Source organism: Malaya genurostris, chromosome 3, assembly GCF_030247185.1.
Source record: "Malaya genurostris strain Urasoe2022 chromosome 3, Malgen_1.1, whole genome shotgun sequence".
Lineage (NCBI taxonomy): Eukaryota > Metazoa > Arthropoda > Insecta > Diptera > Culicidae > Malaya > Malaya genurostris.
In genome coordinates, this window is record NC_080572.1 from 242,664,181 (window position 1) to 242,688,915 (window position 24,735).

General features: G+C 34.4%; 1 protein-coding gene across 1 annotated transcript in view; it reads right to left on the reverse strand.

Annotated features, from left to right (window-relative positions):
• LOC131438878 (fringe glycosyltransferase) overlaps nt 1-24,735 on the reverse strand; it is a 391,338-nt gene that overhangs the window by 328,751 nt on the left and 37,852 nt on the right. Inside the window, exon 2 of the mRNA XM_058609257.1 lies at nt 20,639-21,007. Coding sequence (XP_058465240.1) covers nt 20,639-21,007 — 369 coding nt within the window. The remainder of the gene's footprint in view (nt 1-20,638; nt 21,008-24,735) is intronic.

Genomic DNA, 24,735 nt, shown 5'->3' on the forward strand with positions numbered 1-24,735 from the left:
CGATGGCCAACATAATTCATCTAACTACATCTACTGGTAAATGACATTAGAACTTGTATTTCTGTTTACGGTATAGCTAAAACAGTCATTTGGCAAGTAATGATTTTGATACCCTATTAAGCACGTGTTTCCAAATGACGAATCAATCATGCATGTAAAATCTCCACCCAAATCTACTCGTTGTGCGCCAAACGATTTTCCAAAGATCTAGTATTCTTTTCTTCAACGGCGAAATACTGAGCATTTCCTTGCGCGCCAAACATCAATTGTAAATCTAGCAATCATTGGCGACTTTTTCAGTGGAAAATTCCATTGTCCATACAAAATAACTTTATTGGTTTTTCCCACTTTTCCGGTAAGTTTTCCTAATTTTTTTGATGTACGAACCCGGTGGGGGTAAAAACTGATCAAACAAAAAAAAAAGCATCTCAATCCGCCCATCCGTTCTTACGTGATGCGATTACAAAGAATGATCTCTGCATTTTTATATATATAGATTGATCTGACACGCTGTGTAACATCGATTCATTACGACTTTGTTATGGTATTAGACTAGCGGTGAGAGAGGAGAGAAGTAAAAAAAGAATTTTCCTCCTGGTGATCTAAAATGATTTAATATTCGGCTTGAAAAGCCCTATTACGTCTGCAAATGCAATGACGACCCAGTCACGAGGGCAGCCATTGAAAATTTGCGAAATCAATCTGAATAAGAGAAACCGTTATTCCGATTCTGTAAACTTAGGAACGGCTTCGTATTCAACAGAAGAGAAGATAAACAAAATTACGACCATTTGAAAAGTTCACAGAGGTTTCAAGAAAACTATTTTGGTCGAGACGAAGTTCGACGGGTCAGTTAGTTCTTAATAATACTTTAGTGGCTTAGAGCAGCCACCAAGAAAATATATGTTTAATTTGTATATTCCTAAGTAGTCCACAAGCTCACTCTATAAATATCAATGATATACGGATACCAAAAAATACTTGTTGATGATAATTTAAAGAAGAAAAAATATTTTTTTTTAACATTATGAGAAAACTTGGCAACCTTGCGATACGAAATGAGATGAAAACAAAGCGCAATCAAGTGAATTAAATGCAAATTTTCATCTCATATTTTTCATTGCTTTTATTGCTTATCAGGTAATTTCAGAAGTCTTTATTCGTTGAATAAACATTACCAATTATAACGTCATCCAACATTGAAAAGTAGTGTAATTATGTGAAATAGTGATCATGTTTTAAGGCGAATCGATTAGTAAATATACAGAAACATGATGAATTGTAAAACTTCAGACGAAAGTGGTTCCTAAATCAAAAAGTGAGTTTATTTTAAATGAAAAAAGCGATCGTTGAAGGTTTTTTAACTATTTTTTTTCAATTGGAAAGTGTGGCAAAATCTAGAATAAATGTTTTAAAACGTTCCACAGTTTTGTTCAGGTACGTTTAAAGATATGATTATTGTTCAAAGTTATGAGGTGAAGGAATGAGATGGAAATTGAAGCTGAGATGAAATAGGGACCCCTCTCCCTATTACCAACAATCTTACACCTTCTTCCATTCGTTTCGTGAAAGAATTAGAAAAAATACTCAAACCGGGGAAATGTTATTAGGAAATCAAATCTGGAGTAGTTTTGTTACACTTTCGTGTTGTGAAATTTTGAAAATACACCCAGATGAGTAATAGTAAAGAAAGACGTAGTAACGGCAATGTTCACCAAAAAACAGAAGCTTTCTGGTTTGGCAAGCTATTTGAGATTGTGGTTTAAAAACCAAAATCTTCATAACTAAACGATAAGTTAACGACCAACTAACAAACTCCAAACGATTAATTTCATTTAGGGGTAAACCTAAGTTTGTGCTTGGGGCACATAACCGTTTTTACTTTTCTTTACGTTTCGTCTTAGACTCGTCAGTGCAGAGCAGTTCAAATTGAACTGCTTAATGCAAACTTAAATAGTTCAACTTGAACCGCTAAGCAGACGTAAAGTTAATGCTACTTGCAAAACACTTATTAATTGGCACCGAAGTGCCATGTCTTTGCTGACGTGCCGAACGAAAACGTTATTTTCGGCTAATACTGGCCGATTCAGGTATGGTCATTTAGGGGTAAACCTAAGTTTGTGCTTAGGGCACATAACCGTTTCTACTTTTCTTTACGTTTCGTCTTAGACTCGTCAGTGAAGAGCAGTTCAAAGTTAAACTGTTTAAGTTTGCATTAAGCAGCTCAATTTGAACTGCTCTGCACTGACGAGTCTAAGACGAAACGTAAAGAAAAGATTAATTTCAGTTAACCTATGAATTGTTAACAAGTCCACATTGAGCATTCAATTTTTCCTTGAAATCCCCCTTTTTAACGGCTGTAATATCGGATTGCAAATAACATTTGTTTGTACTAGATGGTAAAACAAAAACTCTTTCGAAAAATTATTCGAGTACGAATCAACTTTGGCAATATGCAAGAGCTCGATTAATACTTCCGTGTATGTTTTAATCCATTTGAGGCGAACATTGCATTGGAGCGAGGCTAGTTAATGAAACGATGGTACGAAATGGGTCGAAGGAATTCAACAGAGCTAGCACCTATCGGAGGCTAAGAATAAAGTTATTCGCATAAAACGGATCACTTGGACCATCCTGAACTGTATTAGCCTTTTCACTCGCTGTCGATTTCGTAACATAATAAATCTCCGCGTGTCCGAAATTACCGAAATTTACCGTTTATTGTGCAAATCCTCGGAATCCTCAAATTAATTAGCAAAGATGTAACTAATTTGATATGCTATAAATATTTAATATTTAAATTTCACCCCGATCATCTCTCTCGCTAGAGCTGTGTCAGTTCGGATAACCGAACTCACGGAAATTTTGCACAACCTCCAGCGGCACTGGAATGCCAACCAAAATTCAAAATAGGAACAAAAAAAACAATTTCGTTTCACGGTACCGCGACAGTAGCTGCGGCAGCCACAGTTGATAAGATCAGTGTCCAGCGGCGGCTGCGTTGTCACGAACTGGACTGGACGGTCCAGGGACTAGACTACCGGAACAGGTTTTCAACCCCGCGGAAAGTAGTAATTAATAGATTTGACGATTTGCCATGCCGTATTAAGTTTTGAGATCGCTTGTTTTTTTTTTTTGGCAGTCAACTCTTTATGACACTTGGATGGCCACGGCCAGATGGTTCGGGGGAAATTACTGCCGCCCAATTCATTTTATTGCAAGACCAAAGTTGGTTAGTTTCGAATAGAAAGAGAGAGAGAGAGACAGAAAGATGGTCAATCGGCAAGTCTATTTCTTTTTTTTTCTGAAATCTAATCAATTTGCTGACCAATCAACCCATCGGTTGATAATTCCCGGTCTTAGCTGGATAGGGGCTTAGCTGTGAATAATCAGACGAGCAAAACTGTAATTGCCAAGCTTACCGAATTCTCTGCCAGATCAAATTAGAGAGAGCTTAGTTCGACAAATCGCGGCGATCTCCGATCCCTCCCCCATCCCAGTACGTCTAGCTGCTCCGAAAATGAAACCATTCCCTGTGCCATTATCTGCCATGATGATTCAATTTCTTCCGTTCGTTATATCGATCAGCCTGGAAGTTGACTGACCAACTGTCAAAGGAAGCGAGCTACCGGCTACCTTGGCATTACCGACGTAACCGACTGGGACTTATTATTTTTTGACGAACCCTCCGTGCGTAACCTGTAATTACCCAACACCGGACCGGACAATGGTGAACCCAACCAGAAAACCCACACTCGCCCGTGTTGGTCCAATCTGTCCGTAAGCATAAACTAAACGATCTCTGGCTTCACCAGCCTCCAGGAACTGGAACGTGAAACAGCTTCAAAAGGACCCAAGAAACAATTAATTTTCGATGCTCTGCTTTCAAGTCGACGAACGATGATGAAAGTGAAGTTCTTCAAATTCAAATTTTGATGGTAAAGCAAGAAAAAAAACAAGATTCCATAATTACATATCTTCCGTGGGGAGGGGGAAGAACCAGTCAGAACACCAAAGCCTTCTATGGTTAGTTCGATTTCAGCAAGGAAACCATGGCGACTTGATGATTTTTGAATTTATCGCAGCAATTAACGAGTCAAAATTCCGCAATCATTGACACCGGACGCAATAATTGTGACAGGTGGTTTGCAAATGATTTCGTCGCTTGTGGTGATATTTTTGTCCCCGATTCCCGATTCCGTTGAGTTTGAACAAATGAAATTCAAATCAATTGTTGCCGAAGTAATTTGCCGTTCGGGAAAAAAAATCAACTCCGACTGTTTTCCATAATCTCCCGCGGGGTAATGTTTTGAAACTGACCATTTGGCGTCCAACGCCTGGACTGGGGCTGATCGATTTCCCAAATAGCCGGTGTAACGTTCTCGAAAATATCATGTTCAGTGTCGCCCTTTCCGAGGAATGCCATTTTCAAACACAGGAGAATACCGAGAGTGAAAATTTCCACCGATCATTCGATACTTTCGCTCCTGGGGTCCTCCTCGGCAGGCACCGAGGGATATCCCGCACTTTTGTCCCGTTGTTCACTGGAAATTGATGTACAAGCAAGAGTGACACTGCAGTAATTGGATTTCGCTTTCGTTCCGTTCTTTGGTAAATTACTTCACTGCTCCTCTCAATCTCTGGACCGGGGTTGAAAGTTAACTGATTTTATGAGGTATCGGTAGCCTCTTTGATAGAACTGATTGTCGTCACATCACAAACCATCGCCGTCACCGCGAAAAACACGAAAATTTGATAACCCCCCCCCCCCCCCCCCCCTCCGGTGACAGGCAGTTCGGGACATGGCCAACTGTGATAGCATCTCATTGGGGCGGAGCGCTGCTCTGTTTGACACACACGGGACGCCTGTTGCTGGAATATTTTCAACAGGGACCAATGTTTTATCGAACAGAGAACAACAGTATAAAAGCGAAACCAGTTGGCACAAGTTATCAAGGCTTGGTGAATGTGAACAAAAACCTCCGAGGACCGGTCCGGCAGCTGCTATGTTACGCGGGCTTTTTTATTTTTGTTTTCACTTGACTGCATATTTGTGTAAAGGAAAGAAAAACAACCACCAGCCAATGCTTCAACTATTTTGAACTATTCAGACAAAACTATCAGCAAAATGAAGCAGTTGAGTAAACTTTAAAAATGACGTTATTTAGCCCCACTAAATTATGACATTTAGCTTTTGGTTTAAGGGTAATGCCACCACTGCAAATTTAGTCAATCTGTTTTGATATAATTGAGTTCTTCACAAACATTGCTACTTGAACGACAACGATTTTGAGTAGTTTCAGAAAACGCTTCTTTCGCTATAAAGACGCGTTTTTATTTCAATCAGTTAGTAACGGTTCAGGAAAATTTAACAAACTACAAACAAACCAATTTCATTCGCAGTTGTGGTTATAAGTGTTGAAGCTGTCCGAAGAGTCAATACAGGATGTTACACAGTTGAAAAATTAGAAGAGAAAAACATAAGTCAAAAATTAAAATGTAATAAGTAAAAAATCGAAAGTTCAATCTAAAATTAAAACAAAATAAAACAATCTAAAATTTAAAATCAAGAAGTCACTATTAAGACTTAAATTCTACATTTCAAGGACACAAAATCAAAAGCTTAATGTCTGAAGTCATGAGTCAGAAGGTCAGAGAAAAAAATTATAAAAATAAAACAGTTAAATAGTTGAAAAGTTTCGAAAATAATAAACAAAAATAATGTAAAGTTTATTTAACAAGCCAAAAAGTTGAAAATTTAAAATTATTGAGAAGTTTAAAGTTAAAGAGTTAAGCAACAAAAATAAACATTTTAGTTGCTTGAATTTTTAAACTTTAAACTTTTTTTTTATATTTAAAGAAGTCAAACAGTTAAATAGCAAAGCAGTCAAAAAGTTAAAGAGTTAAGAAACTAAAAACTAAAATGACAGAAAGTTAATTTAAAAAATAAAACAGTTAAAAATCGAAAAGTTAATAAGTTAACAACTTAAAAGGTTCATAAGTTGAACAGTCAAAACAGTCAAAAAGGTAAAAAATGGAAAAAATCACAAGTTAAACAGTCAAAAAAGTAAAAACCTTGAATGTTTAACAGTTAGAAATCAAAGAGCTGAAAAGTGGAAGAGTTGAAAAATTCATGTTTGAAAAACTTAACAGTTGAAATGTTAAAAAGTGAAGCAGTTAAACAAGAAGTTAAAAAATAAAAAAGTTAAGTAGCTACAAAGTTAAAAAGATGAAAAGTTAATAAGTTAAACAATCAAAAAGTTAGAAAGTTGAAATATTTTAAAGTTTAATAAATTAAGAATTAAAAAGTTGAAAAATAAAACAAAAAACAATTTAGAAAGTTGAAAAATTAAGGAGCTTAAAAAGTTGAACAGTCAACAAGTCAATCAGATGATATATTTTGAATTTTAATGGTTAGAAATCCCAAAAGGTTGAAATTAAAGAGTTAGAAAGTTCGTAAGTAAAAACGGTGAAGTAAAAAGGAAAGAAAATTAAAAATTGAAAAGATAAAAGTTTAAAAATTTGAACAGGTAAAAAGCAGAAAATTGGAATATTTAAAAGTTAAAATATCAAAAAGTTACAGATAAAAAGTGAGTAGAAGTTTTCAAGTTTAAAAAAATAATCTTATATTAAAAATACAAAAAGATAAAAAGTTAAACAGTTAAAAGTCAAAACGTTGAAAAGTACAAAACTTGAAAATTAAAAAAATTAAATATTGAAAAATTTAAAAATTTCAATTTTTTAGACTTTTTAATTTTATAACTTATAAAACATTTTTATTCTCAACTTTCTTGAATTTCAATTTAAAAAGTAAAAAAAAAGAAGTCAAAAAGTTAAGTAGCCAAAAAGTTAAAAAGATAAAGAGTTACAGAGTCAAAAAGTTAAAAAGCTAGAAGGCTTAAAAATTTAAAAGTTTCATTGTTAGAAATCAGAGAGTTTGAATTTAAATAACTGAATAGTTGAAAAAGTTAAACTAACTAAATTAAAAAGATAAGAAGTTAAACATTTAGAAAGTAGAGAAGTTAAACAGTTAAAAAGTGAAGAAGTCAAAAAAAGAAAAAGTTAACAAGCAAGAAAGTTAAAAAAAACAGAAAGTTAATAAATTAAACAGTCAATAGCTAAAAAGTTGATATATTTTTAAGATTAAAAGTTAATAAATTTTTTTGAGATGACACTAAATTTCGATGTTTCATGCAGTTTTAAGAGTTTCGGCATCAAAAATTTTTTTCGATTTTGGAAATTTCTCTCCCCCCTATGGTATGGAAAGAGAAAGGCAAAAATTGTAGAATTAGAAAGAAAAGAGATTCAAAAATTCAACAGTCAAAACGTAAAAAATTTATATATTTTAGTTAAAATGTCAGAAAGTTAAGTTAAAAAATAAGAAGTTAAAAATTTAAAGAGTGGAAAGTTTGAACATTAAAAGTCACAAAGTTGAAAATTTAAAAAGTTAAAATGTTAAACAGTTAAAAAGAAGACAAGTCAAAAAATTACAAAGTTAAGAAGCTAAAGAGTTGATAAGTTAAATAGTTACAAAGTAAAAAAAGAAAATTTGAGAAGTTAAACAGTTTTAAAATAAAGAAACTAAAAACTTAAGAAGCTAGAAAGTAAAAAAGTTAATGAGTTAAACAGTTAAAAAGCTGATACTTTTAAAAGTTTAAAAATTAATAAATTAAAAAATTAAAATAAAATAAGTACAAAGTTAGATAATTGAAAAAAGAAAGAGGTTAAAAAGTTTAACAATTAAAGAGTTAATACATTTTAAGGTTAATAATGTTAATAATAATGAAAATGTCAAGAAGTTAATATGAAAAAGTTAAAATGTTACTAAGTAAAATGAACGGCTGAAAGCAAAAATCGGATAAGTGCAACTTAGTTTGGAAAACCCGTTTAAGTATTTTTGAGTGCAAAAATCGGATAAAAACATTGAGAGCAAAACCCGGACATGGACTTTGCAATGCAATTATCGTCTAAAAACATTTATTCTGCAAGAACTGGACAAAATAACTTTGAATGCAAAAACTGGACAAAAACTTAATCGGTTCTTCCAAAACAAATGTATTTATCAGGTTTTTGCATTCAAAGTTTTTACCGACTGTCGCTTTGAAGTCTAAAGTCTAAAGTCTAAAGTCTAAAGTCTAAAGTCTAAAGTCTAAAGTCTAAAGTCTAAAGTCTAAAGTCTAAAGTCTAAAGTCTAAAGCCTAAAGTCTAAAGTCTAAAGTCTAAAGTCTAAAGCCTAAAGTCTAAAGTCTAAAGTCTAAAGTCTAAAGTCTAAAGTCTAAAGTCTAAAGTCTAAAGTCTAAAGTCTTAAGTCTAAAGTCTAAAGTCTAAAGTCCCAAATTGAGTTTGAGATCTAAAGCGTAAAGACTAAAGTCTGACTTTAAGATTTCGAGAGAGTCAAAACCCAGAAATCTAAAGTGAAATATTTAGATCCAAAAAACATAAAGTCCAACGTCTGAAGTATAAGAGCAAATTCAGTAGCTGCGAGATTCATGTGGGTGGTCTATAATATAACTGAAACTGAAACAAACGTACAAACGCCGTTTTAGTTTTATTTATTAGTTCTTCTGTCAAATTTAAAACTGGTATACGATGCCGTTCTATTTTTTCTATATTTGAAACACAGATAAATATTTGAAACACAGATAAACGCTGCATATTTGTAACACAGATAAACGCTGCTTAACTGCCAGTTTATGTTGTTATAAATTCTAGATTTAAATTTTAAAACTGACATAAACTATGCATCTAGAACTAGAACACTCCTGAACATGCCCTAAAGCCTACTTTAAATCTTAAATCTTAAATTCTACATATCAAAGAGCAACATCAAAAGCATAATATCTGATGTCATGAGTATGTAGCTAAAAGCAAAGAATCATGAAAATAAAACAGTTGAATAGTTGAAAAGTAGAAGTTTTTAAATTAAAGAGTTATTAAGCAAAAAGATAGAAAATTAAACAGTTTATATACAAAAAGATGAAAATTTAAAATTATTGAGAAGTTAAAATTTTAAAAAGTTAAGCAATTAAAATGTCCATTAGTAAAGAAGTCAAACAGTTAAAGAGTTAAGAAACTAAAAATTAAAATTACGGAAAGTTAATCTAAAAAGCAAAACAGTTAAAAATGAAAAAGTTGAAAATTAAAAAAAATTATTGATTGATAAATTAATAAGTTTACCAGTCAAAAAGTTTAAAATTGTTAAAGTTAACCAGTTAAAAAAGTAAAAAGTTCAACAGCTAGAAGTGTTAAGTGAAGTTGAAAAGTAAGAAAAATGAAAAAGTTAAAAAATTTAAAATTTAAAAATTCAACTTAAAGTGTTAAAAAGTAAAGAAGCTAACCACTATGAAAAAGTAAAAAAGTTAAAAAGTAAAAAAGCTGACAAGTTAAAAATAAAATAAGTAAAAAGTTAAAAAATAGAAAAGTTAGAAGTTAGAAAGTTTAACAGACAAAAAGTTGAATAGTGCATATGTCAAGAAGTTAAAATTAAAAACATAAAAAAGTTTAAAATAAAATTATAAAATTAAAATTAAAAATTGAAAACAATAAAAGGTAAAAGATTGAACGTTAAAAAATTGAGAAACTGATACATTTTATAGATAAAAGGTTAAAATGTCAAAATGTTAAAGCTAGAAAATAAGGAGAAGTTCAAAAGTTTAAAAATCAAAAACCTAAAAAGTGAAAAATTACAAAAGATAAAGATGTTAAGATGTTAAACAGCTGAAAAGTAAAACAATCAAAAAGTTAAGAGAAGCTAAAATGCTAAACACCTATAAAGTTAATAAGTTAATAATTTAAAAAAAGTGAATAAGATTAAAGGTTAAAAATTTAAACAAAACAAAAAAGAATTCCTGTTCAAAAGTTAAAATGTTACAAGGTTAAAAAGTAAAAAAGTTTTAAAGTTAGAAAGTTATTTTTTTTTTAATTTAAAAGGTTAAAAAGATAAAAAGTTGAAAAGTACAAAAGTTAGAAGTAACAAGTTAAAAAATTAAAAAGTTGAAGTGTTAATAAGTTAAAAAGAAGAAATAAATAAAAAACTAAAAATTTTAAAAATAAAAAAGTGAAAAGTTAAAGAGGTTAAAAATTGATATAAGTTTAATAGGAAAATAAATGAAAAACTAAAAATTTTGAAAATAATAAAAGTAAAAAAATGATATCTTTAAAAGTTTATTAGTGAATGTGTCAATAAGTTAAAATCAAAAAGTTAAGAAATAAAAAAAATAATAAGTAAAAAAGGTAAAATTAAAGTTAAAAAAAAATAAAAAGGTTGAATGTGAACCAGTCAAAAAGTTGATATATTTTAAAGTTAAATTTGCTAGTAAATTTATAAAATAAATAGAAACTTAAAAATTAAAAAAAAAAAACTAAAGAAATTTTACGGCCTAAAATTAAAAAAAAATTAGAAGCTGAAAATTTTAAAATTTTAAACGTTCAATTGAAAAGTTTAAAAAGTTAAAAAAATTTAAAGTTATTAAGATATAAGATATAAAGTTAAGGAGCTAAAAGGTTTTTAAATTACACAGTTCAAAAATTTAAAAAAAATAACAGTTGAAAATTTTTAAAGTTAAAAGCTTGAAAAGTTGATTATTGGGATTTGAGCCGTTAGTGGAATGAAACTAAACGGTTTTTTGAAAGAAAAATGAAAATTCTCCCAAATACCACTATGCACTTTTTTTTAACTATTTCATTATAATACTAATGTAATAGTGACAGACAGATGCCAGTATTTCAAATGTTGTTTGCATTCATCCTCAGTGAACTAGCTTAGAATTTTTCTTTTGATAAGTTTTCAACTATTTAATGTTAAAAAATGAAGAAGTTAAACAGTTAAAAAGTTTTCATTCTAAAAGGTTATAAAGTTTAACAGTTAAAAAGTTAATTTTGAAGTTTCAAAAGTTAATAAATAAAAAAATTTAAAAAAAAAAACAATAAGCAAAATGTTGTAAAGTTAAAGAGGCTAAAAAGTTGAACAGTCCAAAAGTTGAAAAATTCATATGTTTAAAAATTTAAAAATTAACATGTCAAAAAGTTGAAGTTAAAGAATAAATAGAAGTTTGAAAGTTTAAAAGCTGAAAACAGAAAAAAAATTAAAAAGATAAGAAAGTAAACAGTTAAAAATAAAAAAGATCAAAAAATTAAAATTTGAAAAGATAAAGAATTTAAAAGTTAAAAGTTAAAGAAAGCAACATGTTAGATAGTTAAAAAGTAAAGTAGTGAAAAAGTTAAGAGAAGCTAAGGAGTTAAAATGATAAAGAATTAAACAACTTAACAGTTAAAAAGTTATAAAGTTTATTAGTTTTTTTTTTTTCATAAATACGTTTATTTCTTAAGGCAGTTTACATAAGTTTTTCTTCGCCGTAGCATCACTTTTACATAATATTCTTATCCTAATTTAATTCTAACATAGTCACAACGTTTTGCATTTAGAAGTTTATTAGTTAAAAAAGTAAAAAAGGTAAAAAGAGTTCAGCAGTAAAAAATTGAAAAGTTTATCTATTTCAAAGTTTAAAAGTTAAAATGTCAAACAGTAAAAGTTAAAAAATATAAAGGATGAAATTAGAATAACAAAAAAAGTCAAAAAATTAAAAAGGTAAAAGGTTACAAAGTTCAACAGTCAAAAAGTTTAACAGTTAAAATGTAAAAAGGTTAAAAGTAAAAAAAGTAGAGATTTAAAAGTTTAAAATCTTGAACATTAAAGTGTAAAAAATTAAAAAAGTTCACGATTCGCGGCACAATCATCGTACAAGATCAGATGACATTCTTTTTTCTCCGGAACAATATTTATAGATCAAAACAAATCAACGTTATGGATTCCCTTCGGTTAACTGTTCTCGTTAGAGTGACAACAGCTGTTCGTATGAAATGACAGCTTTGTTCCAAACGAGAAACGATCTGTCAAATTCAATGAAAAGCAAATGAAACTGCCAACATTGCGGATTAAATGTTTGGAATTGTTGTCAACATTACTGATGAGATGTCATCACTCTGGTTATTGGCACTCTATATTTCGTCATTTTAAGGTTCTACTTACAATCTTGGGAAAGCAATGGATTGTGAAAATTCGAGAAAAAAACATCATTTGATTCAGAACAATAAACTAAATGAATAGATATTTCTTTGTAGAATTTCAGTTCAACGACAGTAGTGAAAAGTGCTGTTGCGTTTCGCAACAATGACCGTTTTCCTAAGATTGTAAATTACTCTTTAAATCACTGCGTTACATAATACTACCGCTCATCGGTAGTTCTTTGAAAGAATCGAAAATCTCAGCCCATTAGGCAGCTGATCAATTCGATGACATTGATTGTCACCGATCGATTATGACAGCTGGATTGGCATCGAAGCCGTTTCCATAGCCGCAGTTCAGCTTTAAAGATTAAGGCGAAAATAGAGAGCGAAAAAAAGCCTACTGCGACTAGGCAAAACCATATGCAAAAACCACGGGACTAGGACTGCTGGGGCGGTATGCGGCCAGTACTGGCTATGGGTGGCATTCTGTGGTACAATGCCATGTTCGCTGTCCGTCCGTCCGTCCGTCCGTCCGTCCGTCCTGTTGTGGCCTGAAACCCCTCAGGCCATGGCGGAGAAAATGTAGCGGAAAGCTCGTGTCTTGTGCCTGTGACTGTCTGATCTCGTTTTGTGCCATTGCAAACCGGGCGAATGGGGCTGCACTCCGAGAAGTTCGTTTCGATTGTAAGCAAAGGAGTACGCAATCTGGTTGTGCTGCTGCTGGTGGTGGTGGGGAATCGTTTCCATTCGTTTTGTAATATGTAATTGCATATTGATGATTACACAAAGTTTTCACTTAGTTCGAAGAATGAAGGTATCGACGTCTCAATATCTCGATGCATGCATGATAGATCGATCGTTATTGGAGCTGATCCAAATGGAAATGGGCTTTTTATGAAGTTTGTTATGCAGATGGAAGTTGCAATTCACTGCTGGAACTGATGAGATTAGTGACAACTGGTTCGAGCCTTCTCTGGAAAGGGGGAAGGGAATTGAAGAACTGCTTGCTCGACATTCCCTCTCTAGCTACGACTCTGTGGTCCGTGAAGCAAAGTGAAGGTCCATTGAAACCCCATGACTATGATTGAAAGGCTTTTGTTTACAAGAATGATGTCATTCGTGTGAAGAAAGAGAAAGATGACAACTCAATTCTTACGCGGTTGGAACAACCGAGAAACAAATGGTGAATGTTCTCACAAAGTACCAACCGAATGCCCTCGTCGGGTTCCAAACCTCATTAGATCCCGTACCATCGCCACAATCCATCACAAGCGACATCCAATTATTGTCGACAAGGGAAAATATTTACTGATGTGTTTCCAGTTCAAAGCAATTCTGAAAACAAACAGCTTTTAATTACTCCCTGTAGACAAGGAGTGAAACATTCCTCTCTCTCTCTTTCTGAAAAAAAAATCACACGCTGTCATCGCGATTACATGCTACATTACATCTGTTTCAGATTGCCCTAGCACCATGCGGGTGTGGTTTTCCACTCCCTCCCTCTCTCTCTCTCTGACAGATCTATTTCCAAATGACTGTTTATTGATCTCTCGTTCGTTGCTTTCTCCCGTCGTTCAATCTCATTAGCCTGTCGCTGTGTTTTCGTTCTGAAAGTGACAAAAGTCCTTATGCATCTCAGTAGGGGTGGTGTTCCTCATGGCCTACTGCTGCCAACGATCTACTACCCGTCTACGTCGTCACGCTTTTGTTGTGGTTTCGAACCTTTTATCGGCATGCCATTTCCTATTCCTATTCCATCATTTCTCAAATGTAGGAGGAGGTGATCAACATCTTCCGTGGCAGATTGAGTTATGATTCGGTGATCTTTTGCCTCGACCTCTCAACGGTTCTACCGTTTTTTTTCCTTGGTTCAGGTGCAGCTCCTAAGCCAGCCAGCCAACGGATCGATAAATCATGTGCTCGGCCGGTTTTGGTCTCGGTCTCGGTTACCGTTGAAATAGATGAGAGTCATTATCGATTCCAGATCGCTCCGGATCTCCCGGTCGGTCTGACCCCGGGGAGAATGTAGTCCAAGCAGTGACGTTTGATATATGAATGTGCGGCCCCGGGACCGCCTGAATATGCTGGAGCGAAATTAATAGATCCGACGAAAGGTTGTTGAAACACTACGCCAAATTGGAACCAGCTGGAGATCGGGTTCCTCTTCGAAAGGGGCTCCAGTCGCTCCGTCTTGTCCGATTTTCAATAGATTGGATTGCCACAGCCGGATTGCCGGAGTGTCATTAATCTCTGCCCGGAATGGTGGCAGGGTTGCATAGTGCAAAGTTTTGCCTCCAAGAAAGAGCGAAGCTACTTGGTAAATTCCGCCATAATCTATGAATCTGAGAAATCGGAGCGCTCCGTTACGACGTTCGGTTTGGTGATGACACAAAGAAGTGATTTACTGACTCAAAATAAGATTTATCATTCAATTTTTTTACATTTTAAAACTTGTTTCACAGCTTCAAACAATCGCGTTTTTTTTCGGCTGATCAGTGGAAAGCTACGAATGAAATGGCCGGGATTTCGAATCCGCCCATCATTCCATAGCAGCTACAGACTCTTTCGTTTGAAGCTGACTCTTGTAAAATTTAGAAATCGATATGTGATCTTGATACCGAATTATCTAAACGTTTCGTCTTCGGATCGTCAGAACCCGTTAACAAAAATTGTAATAACACATGGGCTGAAAAGTCCCTAGTCTAATAAAGAGAATACAATTTTTGGTTCAAACTTTATTCATCAACGTAATCTCCATCAAGAGCAACGCAATTATTCCAGCGCCGCTCTAACATTTCCAAACCGCTTTTGTAGAACGATTTATCTTTTGCCTCAAAATAGGCCTCAGTTTCAGCGATAAACTCTTCATTTGTGCGAGCCTTTTCTCAGGTCTGCTAACAGCCAGTAGCCGCTGGGAGCCAAATCTGGCGAATTTGATGGAAGGGAATAAATTCAGAGTTCAATTCATGTAACACATGGATCAATAAGTCCCGAGACTAACAATGGAAACAACATTTTTTTTGCAAATTTTTTTTTTATTCATCAACATAATCACCTTTTAGGGTGATACAATGGTTCCAACCCAATTTTTCAATACCATGTTTATAAAAAATCATCTTTCGCTTCAAAATAAGCTTCAGTTTCAGCGATGACCTCCTCATTTGAGCCAAATCTTTTTCCCTGGAGCATTTTTTTAAGATCAGCAAAGAGCCAGTAGTCACTGGGGGCTAAATCTGGCGAGTATGGGGGGAGCGGAAGCAGATCAAAGCCCAATTCGTTCAATTTCGCCATTGTTTTCATCGACTTGTTTTTGTTCCATCGAAAGCAATCGCGGCACCCACTTGGAAAAAAACCTTTTTCATGCTCAATTTTTCATGAAGGATAGTAAATACACTTCCATATGATATCTGTGTCATCTCAGCAATCTCACGGAGCTTCACTTTACGATCTTTCATTATAATTTTTGTCACTTCACTCACATTTCCCGGTGTAACGGCATCCACAGGTCTACCCGAGCGTTCCGCGTCATTTGTGTCGGTACGACCACGCCTAAACTCGGCGAACCACCGACAAATCGTTGCTTTTGATGGACAAGAGTCCGGATAACATTTTTCAATCCATTGTTTCGCCTGCACGGTGTTTTTACCCATTAAAAACAATGTTTTATCAAAACACGAAACTCGTTTTTTTCCATTTTTTAAACAAACTACAAAACGACTTTACTCCAACCTCGATAACTCAGCTGTTTCTGGTCGGATCGGCTTAAAATTTTGACCCGTTTCAAGCAAAGATTAGTACTCTAGAAAGACGTGGTTACTGGTTTACTACGAGCGCCATCTCTGCTTTAGTCTCGGGACTTATTGATCCATGTGTTAGTTATGCCATTGTTTTGATTGACTCGTAACACGATGCGTTGTCTAGATGAAACAAAATTTGTTTCTTTGCCATATGCGGTCGTTTCTTGGCAATTGCAGCCTTCAATCGCACCATAACGCTATATAATATTCACTGTTAATGGTATTTCCTTTTTCAAGATAGTCGATAAATATTACACAACGCGCATTCCAAAATACCGAGTCCATAACCTTTCCTTTTTTTTTTTTTTTGAGCTTTCGGGAACTTTGGACAAGGTTCATCAGTTTGCTGTCCACTCAAATGACTATCGTTTCGATTCCGGAGTGAAGTGGTGAACCCATGTTTCATCCATTGTCACATATCGATGCAAAAATTCCGGTTTGTTACGTTTAAACGTTTGGCCATGTTTAAACTGGTGGTGCTCAAAAACATCAACATTTATTTTTGCTTCGCTTAAACGGTATTTTTTCCCATCAAGAAGCAGTGTAAAAAGTAAAAACGAAATGGTTTTTGATCCATTGTTCTGAAAATAACAAAAGTAGCGTCACTCTTAGCACAATATTGTGAGTTATTGTTATTGCTTATGAGCAGAATATCATGACACTTTAGCAGCTGTCTTTTAAAGGTTAGTATTAACTGTAATAAAGGTAACTGCAATAAAACTAGCGCCATCTATATGTTAGGCCCGGAGATTTTCAGCCTATGTCTTACTAATGCACCAAACAAGTTTCAATTCAACAAAAGCAATTTGGAAACGTCGCTGGTTATTCAAGTGAAATGCTTCTGTTTTCTCAATATACGGGGGGGAAAATCATGAACTTCTTTTTTCCGACGTTTCGGTCTTTATTGGACCTTTGTTGTGATCGTTTATCTGTCAGTTCTCACTGAACGTATATTGGTCAAAATTTAATTTGTTAACTTTTATTCGATTCAACACACTTCTAAAGTTTAGTTAGTACGATCCGAAAAACAGACACCGAGGTTATTGCATAACTTAGTCAATTTGTGACAGTTTCTGTTTTATAATCATCGAGCTTGAAAAATAATCTAATAGTAGCTTTGAAATGAACCAAAGCTTGTTAAAATCGGTTATACCATCTCCGAGAAAAGTTAGCATATAAAAAAACGTATTCCTGATTCACCTACTGGTGTGATAATGCCTTTCTCTTCAATCGAAACAGTTTCATTAGAACATTTTTTGCCTTTTTATTAATATAATTTCTGACACTAATTTGGGTTCATTTTTGACATCAATTTATTCGGATTGATTCGAGTATTTCAGTTTTTTTTATACCAAATGTCATAGAACTGGGACTCAGACTCTCTGGGACTTTGAGATTTCTGAAATTCGACGGTTAACTTGAACAGAGACCGCATTGCAGCTCGTTGATTATCTTCGAGAAGTTTTGGTCAATGAGAAAAGTGCAGTTAGGAGATTACGTCACTTATACCATTGTATTTCCGGAACCAAATTTGACATTCGAAATTATTCGATGGCCCAATAGTAGCTTCCAAACAAGGCTAAGCTTGTTAAAATTCGGTTAATCCACCTCTGAGAAAATTGAGTGGTAAAAAAAACAACGCGTTTTGTCGGTTACGGTTTTTAATACCAACATATCTCCGGGACCAGAAGTGACAGTTCTTTCATATTGAAGCTTGAACAATCGCCCAATAGTAGCGTTCAAACAAGCCTAAGCTTGTTGAAATCGGCTTAGACATATATGAGAAAATTGAGCGGTAAAAAAATTCTTTCGAAAGTCCACGCACTTTCACACACACACACACAGACATGTTCCGATCTCGTCGAGCTGAATAAAATAGTATATGGCTCTAGGGGTCTCTGCGGATCCGATCAAAAGTCGCCTTCGCTTCAAAATAGGTTCCTTTTGAACCAAGACAGGCATTCCTGCGGTCAATCCAATTTTCCATACACTTGCCATAGGACTCGGCAGGGATGGCCATCAGTTCCTTCAGCGAATTACTGTTTATGTCCTCGATCGAGTCATGACGCGTTCCTCGGAGTAGATATTTTAGTTATGGAAATAAGAAAAAGTCACAGGGAGCCAAATCTGGGGAATACGGTGGCTGTGCGATGACTTTCGTTTGTTGTTTGGCTGACAATTCAGTCACAATCATGCAAAAATTTCAGTTCTTTTGATAGGAGATTGGCATCGACGTGTGCTGAGTCGATCCACAAGATATGCCAAGATCCTCTGCTATCTCTCTAATGCTAACACGACGCTACTAGATTTGCCACAATGGTTATTTCATTAGCATTTAACATGCACCTTCGGACATGCATTATCGAAGTCGAAACAGTTTTATTGACATACATCAATAATATAATAAAACTAATGTCACGGACACCAAAAATAAATTTGTTGATGGTAATTTCAAAAAGACACATTTTTTTCCCCATAACATTATGCTTTAACCACTTCGGTCGTTCGCCGGCGACTAGTTTTAAATTTGGTCCGTATCTAACGAGAAAAACAGATTCAGGAGATAACATGCGAATACATCTATGAGCTGAAAATTGCGACAAAGTTGCACGAAGAAATAGCCTAATTGAACAGAAGAACCGAGCATCTGTGGTTCAGTTGATCAAATGGCGTGTTTTGTGATCTAATGATTTTCGGTTCAAGTCGCGCTGTTGCTATCGATCTTTTGTTTTTATTTCATTCGATTTCAAGTAATTTTTGAATCACACAGTTTTTACATGTTCTTGAATATAAATTCGCGTGAAAAACGACGCTCCATTTATGTGCATCTTATGAGATGTAAAATCACAAGATTTCTTCGAACTGTGCATGACAAGTCGAATGAAAAAATTCAGTGTTAAATTCGAACTTGGATTGCTCAGTACTAAGCTGGTTTAAATACATGAACAAGACACAAATAAATATCAAATGCAAAAACCGAATGAAAACGTATCTGGTCAGTCGAAAAAAAAATCATTTTACGTAAGAAGTTTCTCGTAAATTTAAACGACAGCGTATGTTTACTGCTTTTTGTTGTTTAGCGTTGCGGTCCGAATAAATTTTATCTTAAAATCCACCTTTACTTTACCCTTTCTGTATTTTTTTCATCAGCTTGTGTGGATATTTTTGGATTTATTCGAAATTCGTAAAAAAACCGTTTCACCTTCTTCAGATTATTCCCAGACAACCAGTAAGCACTAATAATGGCTGTAAAATAGCTTTTTATAAGCACCAGAAATTTTTATAGCTCCATATCTGCAATCTGAAAAATCATCTCTTCGAAATCAATCAGAATTCAGCTTTCTTAGTGCACGCTAGCCTTAAATAAGCTATATAGTTTACCAAAGTCAGCCCTAATTCAGTCTTAAAAGCGATTAAAATGCCACTAAGCGATTATTTACTGCCATAAAGCGACATTAGTATTTGCTTATTGGTTGCGTGGGCAATGCTCACATTCACTATCACTCTCAGCCTTCCATTCAACAGTTAGATAACCTCTACATTGTTGAATTACATATTAAACATATGACTTTGGAAGTTTCAGCACTTCTGCGATGAAACTGGTCAAATAGTTGACATTCTCATATCTTTTTGCCAAATAAAGCTGCTGTACGCCAGCTCAATCGACGCCATTTCAAAAACTTAAGATTCCAAAGATCATACGGTGAACATGATTTTTATTTCCGGACTTTGGTTTTAATGGTTCAGTACATAAACCAATACGACTTATGTTAAGGGTTTCGATTTCTTTTTCTATCCTACTCTACGACGTGAGGCTGAGTGCCAATCTAAAATCCAAAACAATCGGTATTTGATCGTTGTTTCGCTTGTAGCTCGTTGAACTAGACTTAAATGCTTCCTCATCAAAACCGCAAAAAAATCTTTTATTATATCAGACTTAAATGACTATTCTGATGTTTTTCAACACTACCGACCGGGCATACCATGCTTGAACAAATAAAATATGGATCACCGAGTCCCGAGCAAACGAAATCAGGATTGTCAGCCTGCAAATGAAGAAAGAAAAAGGCTCCGAGAGCCAGCAAGGATGAAGTGATAGCTAAAGCACAAGTTTAATTATTCTTATTAGCAGTTCTCAGGTCCTCTCGTCGACAAGGATGAAAAAATGGCTGCAAAAAAAAGAACCTGCACGAGTTCGTAATTAACGTTTGCCGTTGTTTTTTTCTTTTGTTCTGCTCTTTTCTCGTTTCTCGAAAGAAACAAGCGAAAGCAAAGATGCTGTTCCTTTTTGACACAGAAAGAAAGTTCATTTTGATGAGTGGTGAGAAAAAAAATGGCAAAAAGCTTGAAAGCCCTAGAAAGAGACCGAACTTGATTATCCAACAATTCGACATTAAACAGACTTTACTAAAGTCTGACACTTTCGCAAAACAAGCAGATTAAAATTGTTGATCCAAAATGTTGTTGCACTTGTTGCCAGATCGTCCGAGAGAGTTCGGGAACAAAGCCCTACCCGGCAAAAAAAAGTGAACCACAGGAAATCTGTTCCGTTCATTTACTTAGCACAAACCACAAAGAATGCACCAAGTAAGTCGTTGCGGTGTTGTAGAGTTTCTGCTTCGCGGTGCGGAACAATTGCTGCGGGTTTTTGCTGCCAGACTCGAGAACAAAGCCTACGCTAAGATGTAAAACGGGCGCTCGAGCCGATCTAGTTTGCCTTGTCTGTCATGCAGGACGGAGAGCTAAACAAAAAAAAAAAAACAAAACATCCGAACAACAGAGAAAGAGAAAAAAACACGCAATGATCGAAAGAAAATTATGACAACTGTTCCTACCTGTTCCTTCGCCAGCTGGTACCAGGTTTTGGTGATCATCTCCAGCCGGGTGTCGTGGTAACCCTTGGTCGTTTTAACACTGATTAGCAGATCGTCCAGTTCGGTCGTGGGCGGTTTCGGTGTTCCCGTTACCGAAAGTTGCCCGTTCTGATAGTCGTAGTAGGACTTGTCGAACCGGGTCGGATAGGAAGCGGGTGGACCACCAACACCGGCCCGTTGCCCGCTGCTAGAACTAACACTATTGATCACGTGACTATTGCCGATGACACTATTAACACTGTTATCCCGTTTTGCTATCACATTTTGAGGCTCGGCCACGGCTGCTGCTGCCGCCGCCACTGCCGGATCTGCTGGGCCATACTGAAGTTCCTGAAACGAAACAGAAAACGACTGTCAAAACAAAACGAAGGCTTTGCTTAGGTTTTGCTGCCGGATGAAAAACTCATTTCAGATCGCGGCAGGCCAGCAGACATGGAACAAACACGATAACAACCGTGATATTGGAATTAAAATTACTGTGACCAAATGAAGCTTCAGTGTCAGCTGGGGGGCGCGCACACACACACGTACCGGTGTACAAATGCAACAGCAGTACTCTCAGCAGGTGCAGTCTACTGTCACGATCTTGCTGTCCCCTTGTGAGTTTGAATTTTTTTTTCTGGAAAATAACAACTGCTGTGTAGGGAATGACCATCGTTCGGTGACTTTCAGACGGAGAAATGTCACAGAGTACAAGTTTTTTTTCTGTGTTTAGACCAAGTGGAAACATGGGTTCCGATTCTTACAACTACTGTCATGCTGCTTGAGAATTTTCATTTGACTTCCGACACTTGATTTTGTTTCCCACTGAAACAACAAGTTTCCAGTAAATTTTGATTCTACACGATTAAATTGAAGTACTCATTTGTGTGTATTATTATTATTATTATTATTATTATTATTATTATTATTATTATTATTATTAACCTCTTCTCAATAATGGAAATATGTGTCAAAAATAAAGTAGTTCATTAATCAACAATATGGATAAGGAAAGTATTTCACCCAGTTTTACATATCAAAAAGTACTCAACTTTTGACAGTTCGAATTAAAGTCGATAGTGGATATTTGTGGTAGGGTAACAGCTCCCTATTTCATCTGAGCTCCTATTCCCATCTCATCCCTTTGCCTCATTACTTTGAACATGAATAATATCTTACAACGTACCTGAACCAAACTGTGGAATGTTTTAAAATGATTATTCAAGCTATTGTCACACTTTTTCATTGGAAGAAATGGTTTTAAATTATCCGGTGATTGTTTTTTTCATTTAAAACAAACTCACTGTTCAATTTAGGACATATTTTCGTCTCAAGAATTACAGTTCGTCATGTTTCTGAATATCTACTTATCGATTCGTCTCAAAACATGATCACTATTTCTCGCAATTACACTACTATTGAATGCTGGATGACTTCATAATTAGAAATGTTCATTGCCAGTTGTTTGATTCACGAATAAAAACTTCAAAAATTACCCGACAAGCAATAAAAGTCTTCAATAATATAAGATGAAAGTTTCTCATTTGGTTTCGCAAAGTTGCCAAGTTATCTCATAATGTTACAACAAAAATTATTTTGCTTCTTCAAATTATCATCAACAAGTATGTTTTTTGTATCCGTGACATTAGTTTAATTATATTGTTGATATTTATATTTCAATAAAACTGTTTCAGATTCTAATATTACCAAATAGAGCGTGTTAAATACTAATCAAATAACCATTGTGGCAAATCTAGTAGCACTGGTTTCTTTCCGCTATACGTCACCATAACACTGTTAAGTGTGTGTGTATGCTTCATCGGCTGTGCAAAGAGATGCCAGATATTTTTATAGAAAATATGTATCTGCTCTATCTGTTTTCACTAATAAAATGAATCAGTTGAAATTGGTTTAAAATTTTAATGTAAATGTTTATCATCAAATATTTGTACAAAAGATTTCCATTTTAACATGTGATTTGTCCGTTGATTAATTAACTTTCAACGAAGTACTGCAATCAAATATTAATCGATACTCAGAGAGAAAAGTCTAACTTTTTATGAGCCTTTACAAATCTGTATTAAATTTAAAAAATCTGTATAAAATCTGTACTCTGATTTAAATCAGTATGCGAACGCAAAAATCTATACAATACAGATAAATCTGTATAAAAGGCATCTCTGGTTCTGCATTTTGGCTTCAGAACGATTAAAATAATAGAAGGGTAACAGAGGTATTCTGGCCCACTTTAGGATTGATTTTATTTTGGCCCACTTAGTAAAAATATCCATCAAATGTTGTAATATCTTCGAAAACTCCTTCCGCAATAGGTAATTTAATGTGATTAGCTTCAAATTGATGCAACATGGGTTACCTAACATCGATTGAATCCATAAAGTTTGTTAGGTGGACCAAAATATATGAAGTGTCCAAAATACCTCTGTTACCCTAGCAGTTAAAATAATAATAGCCTAAATAGTAACAATTCTTGTTTTTTGTTTTTGGCATTAAAAATGCCTTACTCTTCACTATATGGGGCCGGGTGTCAATTAAAAGTTTCAAAAATAGTCGCGTAACCTTCTTGTGTCATAATTTTGCACGTTAATAACTCGGTCATTTGTTGATGGATTGTTATAATTTAACAACCAATCGATTCGGAAACTTTTAACTTAAACATGTATGATGACATCGTTTCAGTATTTCAATAGTATACTATTGAAAAAATGGTTGGAATCGACCTATGTTTTCATCCACCAATCCCTGTTGTACAAAATGACGTCAACTTCTTGTTCGGCATAGGAGGCTTTGCGTCATGCATAAAAAACACCGTATCGTTATGCGTAGTATGAAGAAAAATCTATAAATATAGGCTGCACAATATTTTTTTGCCTAGTTGATGTTTGACTGCGAATGAAACAAATAGCTTGTCCAGTGAGCTGATGACTGGATTGTATATGCGTTCACTTGCTGGATTGTCGCTTTTGCATTATGTGTTAGTGAAATTTCCTGTTGTCTGTGCAACACCGTGTTCGCTTGAGTATCTTATATATCATCTAGCTATTGAAGAACCGAATCAGGGTGGTTACCGATTCTTTTGAAATATCCCATGTATTTAGCAAATTTTTGGTCGATTTTGCCATTAAAAATGCCTTACACTTCGCTTCCCGAGGCTGGGTGTCAATTTAAAACATGCAAAACTAATCGCGTATCATTTTTCTGTCATAATTTTGAACGCTTATAACTCAGTTATTTGTTGATGGATTTATTTAATTCAACAAACAATCGATTCGGAAACATTTAACTTAAACTTATGAGATAACGTCATTTGAATATTCCAATTGCATACCATTGAAAAATTGGTTTGAATTGATTCCAAAGCTTCAATATTGCAAGCTAAAAAATGCTTTAATTTGTCAACGGATCGGTTTGCATACTTAAATCTCCATCCCCATACGAACAAAACACTAGAAACGTTCCATTTTTAATGTTATTGTGCTTGGTCGTGTCTTGAATACAACCCTCTAATTTTTTTAAATTTAAATTAACTGCACAGTAAAATTTTAAATTTAAAACGAAAGGTAACGAAAACTATCCAAAAAAATTTTAAACGTCGAAATGATTCCAAACTGTTCTTAAAAATACCGTGTGTTGTCTCATGGTTGGCATTAGGCCCTTTTTAAGAAACATTCTGAAATTTTGAACCTGAGAGTGCAATATTTTGGTTTGATTGCTGTCGCCATTGCTAATTTTTGGGATGAATAAAGGACCAACGATAGAATGAATACAAATCCTTTGAGATGAAATTAGGAGCAGAGTAGTGAACATATCAGAAGTGGTTTTTGATGATTTTTTGAATATTATTTTAATTTCCAAGGAATGTGAATCAATTCCCAATGTATAGCAAGGCAAATTAAGCAGGAATATGAAAAAAATTGTAGTGATTTTAGTGGCTAAATCAGGTTTTTAAGGTAAAGTCCTTACAAATGAGATGAAATATGGAGCCCTTACCTTACTTATTAATCAGTATCATATTATAACCGTGTACTTGTTGATACCACAAAACGATTCTATAACTT